Raw genomic sequence first — 15,449 nt, 5'->3', positions numbered from 1 at the left:
GGATTTTCCCATTTTATTTTACAAGCTAGCTTAGATGTTTATTTTGCTAAGAACCGGAGGTAGGTCACCTTACCCACCACACAGAGACAAACTTGTCCTGAGTATCAAACTATACTGGATCCCACCCTTCTCAGCAGAGATCTGTCAGCAGGCCCCCCAGCTTCTATCACAGGGTCGGGTCAGGAGCTAGGGTAGCCTGGTTCTGTACAATATCATGCAGAGCATCATCATACATTTCCTTCTCAGGCACACATGTCTCCTCCAATTCCTGGTTAGTTTGCAAGTACCGTGCAGCCAGCCAATCACCATGCGGGGGAACTGAAGCCACATGGCAATTGGCTGGCTGCATGGCACTTTGAAACTAACCAGGAACTGGAGGAGACACATGTGTTGGAAGCAGCAGGGAATGTGTAACACAATAATGCTCTGTTCTGCATAATACAGGTCAGCCCGGTGGGTCCCCCCACGCCACTTCAGGGGCGATGGGGGCTATAGTTACCCCAGTACTCTGGTTGTTGTCAATATGGAAGCGATGCCAGTTCTTAGTAATAACACCTCGATACAACAGTCAGTATGGAGATAATGCCAGTTCTTAGTAACAACACCTCGATACAACAGTCAGTATGGAGATAATGCCAGTTCTTAGTAACAAAATCTCGATACAACAGTCAGTATGGAAGTAATGCCAGTTCTTAGTAACAAAATGTCGATACAACAGTCAGTATGGAGGTAATGCCAGTTCTTAGTAACAACACCTCGATACAACAGTCAGTATGGAGGTAATGCCAGTTCTTAGTAACAACACCTCGATACCACAGTCAGTATGGAGATAATGCCAGTTCTTAGTAACAAAATCTCGATACAACAGTCAGTATGGAGGTAATGCCAGTTCTTAGTAACAAAATGTCGATACAACAGTCAGTATGGAGGTAATGCCAGTTCTTAGTAACAACACCTCGATACCACAGTCAGTATGGAGATAATGCCAGTTCTTAGTAATAACACCTTGATACAACTGTCAGTACGGAGATAATGCCAGTTCTTAGTAACAACACCTCGATACAACAGTCAGTATGGAGATAATGCCAGTTCTTAGTAACAACACCTCAATACAACAGTCAGTATGGAGATAATGCCAGTTCTTAGTAACAAAATCTCGATACAACAGTCAGTATGGAGGTAATGCCAGTTCTTTGTAACAAAATGTCGATACAACAGTCAGTATGGAGGTAATGCCAGTTCTTAGTAACAACACCTCGATACCACAGTCAGTATGGAGATAATGCCAGTTCTTAGTAACAAAATCTCGATACCACAGTCAGTATGGAGGTAATGCCAGTTCTTACTAACAACCCCTTGATACAACAGTCAGTATGGAGATAATGCCCAGTCTTGGTAACAGCACCTTGATACAACAGTCAGTATGGAGGTAATGCCCAGTCTTGGTAACAGCACATTGATATAACAGTCAGTATGGAGGTAATGCCCAATCTTGGTAACAGCACATTGATATAACAGGCTATTGGGCCCCAGGAAAGGAGCAGTAAGTGGGTGCACATATAGGTGCTCACATACACTAGCTTTAGACATCTATAAGGTATTAGAAAACATAAGTAACTATAAAGGTGGACAATGTTGGCTATGGCAGTTGTAGAAGCAGCGATGCGTCCGGGTGAATTACCTTTATTGGAAGCAGAGCTGGAGGGGCGTCTGTTCAGGCTGCTGAGTCCCTGGAACGGGATATCTCCTCCTTCTAACACGTTCTTATAGATATGCCGCTCATTGTCGGACAGTGGCGGCTCTGGGGAAGTCTCCTCTCCTTTGCTGTAATGATAGCTAGGTGTGTAAGAACTGGGATAGAGGAGAAAAGAATGTAAGACAAAACTGGTTATCCAGGCCGTTCAGCAGAGGAGGTGTTTTTTTTTGGCAAATCCTATTTTCCACTTCATTAGTGTTTGTTTAATCGGTTTCATAATCTTAAAGGAATGCTAATGTTTGCAAGCAGCAGGAATGACACAGCGGTACTTCTGGGGCTCAAGAGAGACGACAGCGAATAAAGAAAACAGAACAAGCAAATAGGGCAACAAACTTGGCACACAGCGTTAAAGTGAACCCGAGGTCAGAGGGATATGGAGGTTGCCATATTTATTTCCTTTTAAGCAATACCAGTTGCCTGGCTGTCCTGCTGATCCTCTGCCTCTAATACTTTTAGCCATAGACCCTGAACAAGCATGCAGCAGATCAGGCGTATCTGACAAGATTGTCAGCACTGACTATGAGCTGCGTGCTTATTTCTGGTGTAATTCAGACACTACTGCAGCCATACAGAACACCAGGGCTGCCAGGCAACTGGTATGGTTTTAAAAAGAAATAAATATGGCAGCCTTAACATCACTCTCACCTTGGGTTCACTTTAAAATAAAGACACCTATTTACCCAATTCTTTTAAATCTACCCCACCTCTCAAATAGGTCATGAATACTTGGCACCCTGTTTACTCACCTGGACAAGTTAACAAGCTTCCGTTCCGGCAGTCTTATCTTTACGTATAAAGTTTTGTTCATGTGACTATTGCCATGATCGCAGCCTAAAGACGTCGCTTACTTAGATCATCCTGGCTTACGCTGCTTAAATCTGAGAAATTCCTGAGCGCTGAGACACTTTATGAATCAGTAACAAACGTGATGCAGCACCGTTTGCTTAAAGCTTGCCTGCTTGTTACTTATAAACAGAGTAGATATTATTAGCTGACAGCTACCCCACCCAGCACCTAACAGACGCTGCCTACTTTGGTAAACACAACATGGCACACGGCTGTGCAGGGAGCAGCTTAATTATCTATTTTATGGGAATTCTCTCAAGAAATTCTTGAGCAGAGGTCAACCTGACAGAACCGCCATGTGCTCTCCCGCTGGCTGCATTTATTAAACCAGAAACAAGGAAATGCAAATTATCATTACAGAGATCAACCTGCTAGCTACTGTTAGAGAAGATTAGCAAGGATATACAATTAACTCCTTATTACCCATAATTAAATTCAAATTACAGCTGGTCCAAACAAACAACTTGGATCTTTGCCTGAACTGTGCTTTTAAAAGGTAACTATTTTATCACTAATGTTGCTAGTGAAAATATTACCTTGAGTTTGCCATTGACGTTTCTGGTCAAAGTTAAAGCGGACCTCCAAATATGGCTTTCAAATTAGCCTTGTACAGGAAGTGTGATAGCCTTTTAAAATGGTTAGCATTTACATAACCCACCATATAAAAGAGTAAATGGAAAAGTAGCAGACAGTGTGACCTTGTTTTTGGCTCTGCTTGTTCAGTAAGCCAGCACCTATTCACTAGGAGACCTTGGGCAAGTCTCCCTAACACTGCTACTGCCTATAGAGAGCGCCTAGTGGCTGCAGCTCTGGTGCTTTGAGTTCGCCAGGAGAAAAGTGCGATATAAATGTTCTGTGTTTGTTTGTTCCCTTGATATCCACTATATGGGAAACACATGCGGTGTAGAATCAACGCAATGTGCCGAGATTGTACTCCTCCCATTCACTGGGCAAAATAGAACATAAAAACTGCATATAGATCAGGCAAAAGTGTAGGTGACAAGTGAAAAGTGTTGGAGATGGTACATGGGCACCAGGACAGTGGGAGAAGATTGTAAATAAACATCTAGACAGTAGGAGGAGATGGTACATGGACATCAAAACAGTGGGAGGAGATGGTATCTGGACACCAGGACAAAGGAAGGAGATGGTATATGGGCACCAGGACAAAGGGAGGAGATGGTACCTGGACATCAGGACAAAGGAAGGAGATGGTATATGGGCACCAGAACAAAGGGAGGAGATGGTACCTGGACACCAGAACAAAGGAAGGAGATGGTATATGGGCACCAGGACAAAGGGAGGAGATGGTACCTGGACACCAGGACAAAGGAAGGAGATGGTATATGGGCACCAGGACAAAGGGAGGAGATGGTACCTGGACACCAGAACAAAGGGAGGAGATGGTATATGGGCACCAGGACAAAGGGAGGAGATGGTACTTAGGTATTGTGACAGTGGGAGGAGATGGTACATTAACACCAGGACAGAGGGAGAAGATAGTACATGGACACTGCAACAGAGGAAGGAGATGGAATATGGACACCAGGACAAAGGGAGGAGATGGTACCTGGACACCAGGGCAAAGGGAGGAAATGGTACTTGGGTATCGTGACAGTGGGAGGGGATGGTACATTAACACCAGGACAGAGGGATGAGATGGAATATGAACACCAGGACAGAGGGATGAGATGGAATATGGACACCAGGACAGAGGGATGAGATGGAATATGGACACCAGGACAGAGGGAGGAGATAGTACGTGGACAACAGAACAGAGGAAGGAGATGGTACATGGACACTGCAACAGAGGAAGGAGATGGCAAATTCATACCAGGGCAGAACATTAAATGGATTACAGGACAGAAAGGACATAGACAAAGGGACAGAAAAATAAGAAGGTACATGGATAACATGGCAGCTATAAGAGACATTACATGGATAGGGTAGGGACGACACACAAACATTTTAAAGGTGCATTTGCTACGTAGCTCCTTGAATTTGCCTAGTGTTGGAATTTATACATCAGAGATGGAAATGACACATGAATAACAAGTAAGAAGGAGTAAACAGTATATGGAGGAGGTAGTGATGGGACATGCAGAAAGAAAGTCTAAGGTGAATACGGTACACGGATAAAAGGCAAGAGGAAGCCACTGTAAACAAATAACAGAATGACGGTTAGGATATCATATTGTTTACAAGACTGAAGGTGTAGCTAGTAAAAGGAGAAGGTGCACAATACTTAAAAGAATAGAGGATTGAGAACATACATGGGTAACAGATGAATACAGTGAAGTATAGGGGTGAAACAAGGGTAACAGAATGGACGGTGGAACTGTTTTAAGGATAAAGATGTGATGGTACATGAAAAGGAGGATGGAAAGTAAAAATGGCACACAAATAACAGAACAGAAGGAAGAGATGGTACATGGATAAAGTGGAGATGCTACATGAACAAACCAGCACATGTGGTCTAAGTACATAAGTGACAGAACAGGAGGAGGACACAATTCTCAAATAACAGAATGAAGATGGAGATGATGAATGGATAAAGTGTACAAAGTGCATTGGTAACAGAATGGAAGGTAGAGATGGTAAATAGGTAATGGTGTAGAGCAAGGGTCCTCGTTTTGGGTCGAGGGCCGGGACAACGTACTTCAGACTGCTGGGGGGCCGGAGTATATATAAAATGATGTAGAAGTCTTTGCGGGCCAGACAGTGAAGCATACCCAGGTGACAACCTGCAGTGGACAGCAGTGTCACCTGATCTGGAATTTGATTGGAAGCCAGTGAATTACTGCTTTCTGTCTTCCATGTGGCTGGGTGATGCAAGCACAGCTATTCAATATGCGGACCACCAATATTTAAAGATGTAGCTGAACGCATCTATAAGTGATACAATTTGTGAGTGGGGGAGCCTGTAAATAAGCCTCAGGGGGCCACATTCGGCCTGCGGGCCTTAGTTTGAGGACCACTGGTGTAGAGGATCGAAATACTAAAGGGATAACCGAGTAGAAGGTGGAGATAGTAAACGAGTAATGGAATAGAGCAGGGATGTCAAACTCCAGTCCTCAAGGGCCAAGGTCCTCACACATTTTTGGCACAGTTCAAATTAATTGATGTGACTGAATGAGGAAAGGAGTGGTTCATCAAGAAGAGCACATTTCTCCATCCATAAAACACTGGCATGGATGTGGCCTTTGAGCACTGGAGTTTGACACCTGTGAAGGGTGGAAATACTAAAGGAAAACTGAAAGGAAGGTGGAGCTCTCAAAGGGATAATGGAGAGATGGTACATGATTATAGGAATGGAAAGAGGAGAGAGCACATGAATGAGGTGGAGATGATCGACAGATAACAGAATGAAAGGTGAATTTGTTAATAAGGTAAACGAATGGAAGGCACAGCGTGTATACCAGTAACATGATGGCATGTGGGGACTATAAATGGCAACGGAATGGGGGGTGCTAATAGAATGGCAGGTGATGACTGTAAGTGATTCATGGGATGAAAGGTGGAAATAAAGAATGCAAAACACATCATCTGTGCTAAGAGGTTCCATAGACATACCATTCACTGTCAAACTAAAAGGCCCTCAGCACAACAGCCAGGCAAGAAGCAATGGGGTTACCCTAACTTAAGGTTTGTTTAAAGTGTTGGTAAGGCTTTTAACAGTCTGCATGTGTAACTGGATAGCTTCCTAAAATTCTGTTTTCATCGCCTAGAAGCAGCACCAGAATCATCAGCCTCTGGTCCCCACACAGCTGGATGCCATGAAACCCGGATTACGAAAGTTAGATATATTTATGTAAAACAGGAGTGAAGAAAATATTGCGTACTAGATAATTAATGCAAAATATACTTCAGTTAATAGCAACAAGAGCACACTTGAAATGAAAAATGAAAAGGGACCTGAAAATGGGGCATAATAGGCAGAAAGGCAATTCTTCGTGCTTCAACTCAATTTCCATTCAACAAACATCCAGTGAGAACTATTAAATGACATATTAGTCCTGTTAGTGGAAATAAAACCTATGTACAGAGCGCATGTTATCATGGACCTAAAACAGGGTGCTAAATATTCATGAGCTATTTAAAGCTGTGCTAGATCACCTGCCAATGCTAGGATTTGTCTGCTAAAGCTGTCTAACAAAATAAAAACACTATAAAGGTGCCCAGGCTCCGTACAGCCATAACTAAGGCACTTGTCTTTGTAATTGACCTGAAGAAGCGGGAAAACAACCCACGAAACGCGTTGTCATCCTATCCAACTGGGCTTGAATAAAATCTGTTCCAATTATTGGTGTTATTCATCTGAAGAGGTAAGAATGCCTCTCCTTTATACCTTAGCGTATAGCCATTACATTGGGGCCTTCACCTCTTCCCCCCATCTAAATAAATAAAAACATCTTAATGGAAATAGAGGGGAAAAAAAAGTCATACTCAAAACACAAACAAAGAATAAAGAGAAGCTGTAAAACTTACTAAGATGGAAGATCATCAGGGCGGCTCAAAGCTGCGTTCTGCAAGAATCCAAGAGAAAAAACAAAAAGGCATTGATAAGAATGAATGTAACCAGACAACGTCCCTCTCTCTGTGTGGTGTCATTGTACCTCCATGAGTGTGGAAGCACTTCAGGCAGCACCGCGTACCCTTCTGTAGGTGAGCCAGAATTCGAGCAGTCGCTGAGCCAGGCTACTTAAAACGGCTGGTTTCTTTTTTGTGTCTGTATGTGAGTCATAGCCTACAAAGCCGGCAGCAGAGACAGATAAGCAGCTGGAGTAAGAATAGCAAGCCTGTAATTGTCTTTTTCACACACAGCTCCTGTGGGAGAAGTGCAATCCCACCTAAGTGTAAGGACTCAGCATCACAGTCTGTACCCAATTAGAAGATCAAATATAAGTAGTCAGGGAATGTTCTGCCTACTCTTCTGCAAATCAGGTCACTTAACTTCTCAACTACATATCGGCAGAACGCAGGGGGAAAGATGTAATCCAGTTATCATTTCCCTCCATTTATTTAACGCTTTATCCCGGTGAGCTGTGCTGACGCTTCATATAGCCATAGCTGGCAGCCAATGTTTTCCATCCTGCAATAATGTATTCATCTCATTTATTAGTGTATAGAACTGATTAACCAATGCCTTTTTATGGTGTAATCAGCCCCTTCATTCAGTCCTTGCCCACAGCTGTTATCAAGCCCGCCCTGTTATACATTCTACCAAGTGATGAATATTTATATTTCCTGTTACAGTACGCTTTATGGTAAAATAATTACATTGGAGATACTGATTTAACTACAGCAATGGGAATGTAATTTAAACATATATATATATATATATATATATATATATATATATATAACTATTTTTTAATGTATGCTCATATGATCAGATTATTGATCTGAATAACACACACTTCCCCTTTTTAAAAGGACCCCTAGTGCAAAACTTAAAATGCATGCACATAAGATGTGCCTCTATCCCAGGGTAAGAAGCGCTATCATTTATAGTTGGTAGTTAAAAAAAAAAAAAATCTGACAGGTTTTGGACTAGTTCACTTCCTCATGGGCGATTCTGAGCCCTATTGAGTGTGGTGTAGAGCAGTGTTCCCCAACCCTGTCCTCAAGGCCCACCAACAGTGCATGTTTTGTGAAAATCCACACAGGTAGTTAATCAGTTATTAAAAACCACTTAACGACCAGCCAACGCCGATAGGCGGCGGCTGGTCGCATGTGGATTTCCATTCCTGTCAGTTCAGGGCGGGAAGCTCCGTGAACAGCCTGCAAGCCTCCGATCGCGGCTCGCAGGCTAAATGTAAACACCCGGGGAAGAAATCCCCGGTGTTTACAGCATATGGCGCTGCTGTCACAGATTGGCCTCTGATTGGCCGAGGATCGCCGCCGTCTGATAGGGCGAAACCTATCAGAGGCGGTACAGGATGGATCGCTGTCCTGTACCGCCCATAGATAGAAGGAGAGGGAGGGAAGGAGAGGGAGGGCGGAATAGCGCTGCGGAGGGGGGCTTTGAGGAGCCTCCCCGCTAGGCACACGTGAGCGGCGGTGATCAGACCCCCCCCCAGCAGGACATCCCCCTAGTGGGGAAAAAAAGGGGGGGGGGGGAAGTCTGATCACCCTGCCTATTACCTGATCTGTGCTGGGGGCTGAAGAGCCCACACAGTACAGATCTGACAAAACAGCTGCAGTCCTTAAGTGGTTAACTGAGACACTAATTACTCCACCTGTGAAAGTTTGTGGTTTCCTGCAAAACATGTACTGTTGGTGGGCCTCGAGGACAGGGTTGGAGAGCTCTGGTGTAGAGGGTTCTGACCCAACATGCTGTGAGTTAACCTGTCAACGTGTGCATTTACAGTGGTGGTGAAGCATACTTTCATTGCACTGCATGCTTCACTGTGCCGTGTCACTTTTTGGTACAGTTGCATCGCGAACGTAATGCCACACAACCTGCATTATGTCAAAGGACCCTTTAACCATGAGGAGATGGACTGCCCCAAAACCTGTAGGTTCTGTCAGATTTTAACTGCCTACTTTTTCCAGAATAGTGTTCCTTTAAAGTGAGAGTAATATAGAGGCTGTCATCTTTATTCTCTGTAAAAAAAATGAATGCTGCTAACCTGGCCGTCATGCTGATATTCTTTTTTCCTGTCGTCACAATACTGTAACTATCATTGTTTGCATCACAATACTGCAGCAAGCACGCAGCCTTTGAAGTCAGCCCACCTGATCTGTGTCCTGTTTCTGGGCATCTAATACAACAGACCAGCACTGAATGTATCAGGAAGCCAGCAATGGCATAGGTTATATTCCTTTTACTCCAGGGGTCTCAAACTCGCGGCCCACGGGCCATTTGTGGCCCTCGATACAATATTTTGTGGAACCTCGCCGGCAAAAGCTTCCTTATAGTTCGCTTCAGTGCTCCCAAGTAATCTGCCGCTTACCCGATGCTAAACGAGGGCTGCAGAGCCCCCAAATCCCCCGGGCAAACATCCACGACTGCGCTGAGGGGCAGAGCTTTCAGTTTCAGCTCTGCCCCTCCTGACGTCAATCGCCGCATGGATCACCGCCTCTCCCCGCCCCTCTCTGTGAAGGAAGAGTGAGAGGGGCGGGCAGAGGCGGCGATGCGCCGCGATTGTGAAATTCCTTATGCGGCCCAGCCTCATCCTGACTTTGCCTCCTGCGGCCCCCAGGTAAATTGAGTTTGAGAATCCTGTTTTACTCCATCCTCATGGCTCAGAAATATTCAATAAGAAACCGGATCATTTGAAATGACATGTCAGCGTATACATCTACTAACATTATACATTGTACGTCTGCACATGCCGAAAGCCAATGATAAAAGGATGGTAGAGAGAAGACAAGCACAAAGCAAGAGGGACAAGATCAAGCACAGATGAGAAAACAAAAAGTCAAGGCACTGCTTTGTAGAACTGACATACACTGACTCTCTCTCTCCTATGGGCGGCTTGTAACACAAGCAGTCAGAGATTTCACTTTAGCACATGACGCATTGACAGTCAGAGAGGAAGCTAATGAGGTCTTCAGTGCTCTCCTAATTTGTTGTTTTTCAGGCTAATTTCAAAACTGCTCCAGGATAAAATTTTAAAAGCTTTAATTGACTGAAGGAGATGGCACAAAATGAAGAAGCCAGGGAAGAACTAGAGATGTTTGGTCAAGTGAGCATCCTATAAAGTGGTCTGAATAGCCCTAAGGGAGGCACACCTGATGCCCCCTTCTATACACGATACATCTGGAGTTTACGCTGAGCAACAGTCTATTACTAGCAGTCAGCCTATAAGCTGCATGGATCTGCTGTACTGGAATACTTCCAAGTAGTCAGTGTAAAGGTTGCATAACAGTATCAATTTGCAGTCCCATCAACATAACTCAACACACAGCCATTGATGTCTAAACCTGCTGTACACCCCTAAATGGAAAATGTCAAAATTCTGCCAGAGTCAATATTTTGTGCGCCCACCATTATTTTACTGCAGGGAAGTTCAAAGAGTCAGTAGCTCTGCTCTGTTTTATAGTTTAAAATACAGAGTATGGTTTGTAAACTGCAAATATGACAGAATGATGCAATGTTATAAAAAGTTATAAGTTATATCACTAATGTTCTATTTATTACCCGTACTACACATACAATTCATTTTATTATCAGTTTATTTCGCTTCAGGTTTGCTTTAATGACTGCAGACAATTATGGGTTAGAGATCCCTGTCTTTAGGGACTTTGAACATGTTCCTTGTGGCAATCAGGTTCTACATAAGCATGCACCTTCACATGTATAGGGAGGGGGGGCGCCTGTAACAGCAGCATGCCAGCCAGATGTTACAATACTCCAGGTTGACACATGCATAGCCTCGTTACTGCAGAGCCCTATGATTACAAGGAATATACGTCATACTGGAAGCAGGAGATTACTGCACAGGGAGAGATGGAAAAACACATTATGGTCTCTGCGCATTCCACAGTCCAGGTTGCAGCTGGGATTAGTGAGGTTATGAAATGAGCTGTTCTTCATTCTCGCAGATACAGAGAGGTCCACAAGCACATAAACAGCAGAATATAGAAACTTGCCATACCCTTTTATCAGAAGCTTTATAACCCTTGTCCATTCTCTCTAAATCTGCCTCTAACTCAGATTCGTACTGATAGAGGTCTTTCTCTAGCTCAGTCTAGTTGGATAAGAACAAGACAATAAAGGACACATTAGAGGAACAGTACTCACAGGCAGGTACACAACATGTTAAACATTGATAGGATATAACACAGCTGTTGCAGGGCACAAGGTACAATCAAAACAGTTCTACTGAGTAGTGATGGCCAGGTCTAGGAGACCTCCTGGAGAAGCATGTGATCAGTTTGGTCAGGTGATGTATTGCTGGGCATACATTGGTAGTTTTTGCCGCTCGATTCTCCCGTTCAATCTTTTGCTGCTCGACTCTGCAGTCAATTCTCTTATCTTCCGCTTGTTTTTCTTATCTTTTTCCATTCATTGCTATCTGGAATCGAGAAGCGAAACGATCGAGTGGGAGATCAGATATGTCAGAAATAATCTATCAAAAACAAGCCGTGTATGCCCAGCATTAACTCTGATTTGCTAGCCATGATCATGTGCTAAAGCAGGGTGAGATCACCGCAAATTACAGCTTTGCTAATCACTTGATGAAACAAATCGCCTGCTTCTCCAGGAGTTCTCCTAGACATGACCATCACTAATACTGAGTGAGTAAATGTGAACAGGGAACACATGCTCTGTCTTCACTAGGGTTGGCCCTGCCAAGGAGAATTCATGGTGAAACGTGATCAGTTTGATCATCTATTTGTAAGTTTGCTGTGATGACGTCTTTCCTGGTTTAACCATGATCATGACCAGCAAATCAGAGCCTTACAAATCTGTCAGCTGATCAAATGTTTCTGTGTGAGTTCTCCTAGGCAGGGCCATCCCTAGTCCTCACAAGCAAGGTAACAGATTGAATTGAGCCTGTCCAAGGCCTACCTGGACCCTGTGAGGCTTTCAGACAGGACAATAACCATTTCTTCATTACTGCACATAGATCATTTCCTTCATGACAGTAAACCGGTATGAGGAGGCCAATGATCGAGTATGACACAGTGTCTTGTAAGTGTTCTATATAGGAAAGTGAGCACTTACCCTTCATCTACAGGGGAAGATGCAATGTCATCACAACAATGCTACAAAACATTTCTGAAACTGCTGTTCTTATTTATACGGATCGTGGTATATACCTTCCAAAAATGACAATAGCTTCAGGGCACTATTTTCTGCTCTAGAAGATGTCCCAACATTCCTGCTGAGCTGCTTGTTTAGATGTTTTGGGATTGGTAAAATCCCTTATCCAGACAGTAAAACAATTAGCATAAGAGGTGTGGATATTAAAGAACGAGACTGGGTGCCCTGTGAGACATGTCCTTGCAGTAGTGAGATTTTCTTTTGCCGTGAATGACCTGGATGGTTCAAGAAGCAGTTGAGATAAGCATTGTTTGCTTTCACCCGTAGTTAGTCTGTAGGGAAGTATGAATGAATCATGTGTGAAGTCGTTTTGCTGGAATAACGTCTAGTGCACTTGACATCATGGAACAGCCGGGCTTGCAGGAGAAGATCATCGTATGTGATAAGACGTGGATTTTCCAGTACAATCCAGAAACAAGGACAATCGGTGCAGTGGAAAACCAAAACTTAAAAGCAAGAATTAAGCAAGTCAAACATAAAGGCAATACCGGTTGTTCTTTTTGTATCAAGGGCGTGATAATGAGTGGATGGGTACCAAGGAGTCAGCCAATAAGCCAACTTTCTTATTACCCTGAGGTTCTGGCCAAGCTGAGAACAAGTGAGGAAGAAGAAACCCAATTTATGGAACAAGAGTGCTTGGACTCTTCATCAGGACAACACTCCAGCCACCAGTGCATCATTCATCTCGAATGTGGCATCTGGTTGATAAGAAGAACCCAGCGTTGAACCGCCCAACTTACTTGCCGGGGTAAGATAGCTGGATACCCATAATGAAGTGTAACCGATTTCACACTAGATGAGGTAAAGGGCAAAATGGCAGCAGTACTGAAGCAGGTAACACCTGGTGACTTACAGCACTGCTACCAACAATGGAAAATGTGTATGCATCAGTGTCTGGACAGAGGAGGGAAGAATGATGACAGTGATAACGATAAAGTTACACAACTGCAAATATAAACCACATTTCTGCAGCCAGTCTCGTTATTGAATAGTCACACCTTGTATGCATATGGCATTGATTAGCTAGACTGCTTGGCTGAAATACTGTAAGTGAATTAAAGTGGCCATACATCTAGCGATTTGGCTGTATGATTGACCATTCAATTTGATAATTTCATCTAATCGAGAGAGAACTGAGTGTGTTTTAGTATGCCCGATCGATTAAAAATGGCCGATATCAGGTATTGACCTTATATCAGCCATTTTTCATTGACTGTGCAAATGTCATTCGATCGACACTGAATCGATTTTTGCATTCAGAGCATGGAGGCACAACATCGTTCAGATTGATTCGTGAAGGGGATTCACACAACATAAGCTTGGAGTGTGTGGGACACTAGTCGATTTACTTTTGGCCAACCACAGGGAAGTTGATCAAGCAATAAAGTCTGTCACTTAGTCGATGGAAGCAAAATCGCTAATTGTATGGCCACCTTGACTTGTACTTATGCCTAGGAATCTCCCTGACTCATTAGCACAAAAGAACCCACTCTGTATAAGCGAAGAAACAGCATCTACAATAGAAAAATGTGCATTTTAAGCAACTTTAATATTTCTTCGGTAAAGGCGACAGGAAAGTGAGCAGGCTATTCCAAAATTCTCAAACAACAACCAGCATATTGTTAAACATCTGAACTCCAGACAGGAATAAACCGTGTACGCATGTAAAATCTGTAATGGTCATAAGTAGTACAATCTGTGGCTGCTGATTTCTGGATCCTCAGGGGCGGGTCCTCACACAGAGAGGAGCACCGTCTGAAGGCTGATTGGCTGGAATAGAAGCAATGAGGAAATGAGGCATCTGCTTTAGCCTGATCCCCTATGTGAGACAAGATCTGAGTGGGCATGACAGAGAACAGCATAATGTTTTTTCAAAAGCGAAAAAATTGACTTTTTATTAGGTGCAGATAGGTACTGCTAATCCTGCAGCTGAAAAAAGGCTGCTATTTATTATTATAATTTAGAAAATAGATTTTTTTCTGAAATCTTGTATTTTTAATTTGTGTCCACTTTACGTACGGTAGAGATGCTCTACCTGTTTTTTTTTCCAATAACGCTTGATGGGGTTTTTCATTATCTATGTTTATTTCTTCTTTTTGACACATATGATATAATTGCCCTGTAGGTCTTCTGAAGTCCCGATTATTAACATTACCACTTTGTTTATTATTAAGCGGTCGCGCTTGTTTGCGGTTCTGTGTCTACTGCTTTTATATTGGTCTCTGCCTTTGAGAAAATGCCATGTCTTCTCTACTCTTTGCACTATTGTGCTTTGTTATGTATGTTATTTCTACTATTTCTACGTTTTATACCTTTTTTGAAAAATAAAAGAATCTTAAAAACAAACAAACAAAAAAGCAAAACAAAACAAAACAAGGGAAGCAATCTAAAATAGTTTGTCACCAATGGTGGAGCTACAGCGCTAAGGTACAGCTAACTTTGCAGTGCCCCCAGCACTACCTACCTATCAATCACAGGACACCGCACCAACAACTGTTCTCTAAGGACCAAGGGGACGGATTGTCAAAGATGACCACTATGTAAAGTACATACAGATGTGATCATTACCACTGTAACACCAATTACATTTGAATGCAGAGGAGGGGCCTAGGCTAGAGACAGGTGTAGTGTTAACCTCTGCACCCCTATTGACACACCACTGGTTGGGGTTACCTTGCAAAGTACAGAGCAAACCTGAAGATAACGCGTTTCTCAATGCTATGATGGAATTTCCTTTCAATGATGTGAACCCACAATAAGGAATAGGGCAATAATAGATCCGCACTACCCACAAGAGAAGCCACAAATTCTGACTTTTTTAGTTAAGCAAACCTTACAGATGCCCAAGGTATAATATGCCCCGCTTTGCAAAGATCGTGTCCACAATACACCCTAAGGACCCTTTTCCACTAGCTGCGATCGGCTTCAAAAAGCGGATCACAGCCGTTTTGTCGATGGCAACAATACTGCGATTTACATGTAGATCATTTCCCACTAGTGCACGGCAGCCCTTTCCCACTGCTGAGCACGATCGCAATTGTGCTGTATTGCGATTGCACAAGCCTCCAT

The 15,449-nt window shown here is 43.3% G+C and overlaps 1 protein-coding gene across 46 annotated transcripts in view; it reads right to left on the bottom strand.

The window, feature by feature from the left end:
- Positions 1-15,449, bottom strand: part of SORBS1 (sorbin and SH3 domain containing 1) — a 351,749-nt gene that overhangs the window by 71,976 nt on the left and 264,324 nt on the right. For 36 of the 46 annotated variants that reach the window (XM_068258094.1, XM_068258093.1, XM_068258095.1 and 33 more), the window contains 3 exons: positions 11,209-11,301; positions 7,091-7,128; positions 1,682-1,851 (listed from right to left, as the gene is read on the bottom strand). In XM_068258094.1, the coding sequence (XP_068114195.1) occupies positions 1,682-1,851; positions 7,091-7,128; positions 11,209-11,301 (301 nt within the window). The remainder of the gene's footprint in view (positions 1-1,681; positions 1,852-7,090; positions 7,129-11,208; positions 11,302-15,449) is intronic. The other 10 variants (XM_068258107.1, XM_068258097.1, XM_068258104.1 and 7 more) reach the window with 3 other exon arrangements.

This window comes from Hyperolius riggenbachi, chromosome 10 (assembly GCF_040937935.1).
Source record: "Hyperolius riggenbachi isolate aHypRig1 chromosome 10, aHypRig1.pri, whole genome shotgun sequence".
NCBI lineage: Eukaryota > Metazoa > Chordata > Amphibia > Anura > Hyperoliidae > Hyperolius > Hyperolius riggenbachi.
Note: the sequence above shows the minus strand (reverse complement) of the source record. Positions and strands in the feature narration are given on the sequence as shown.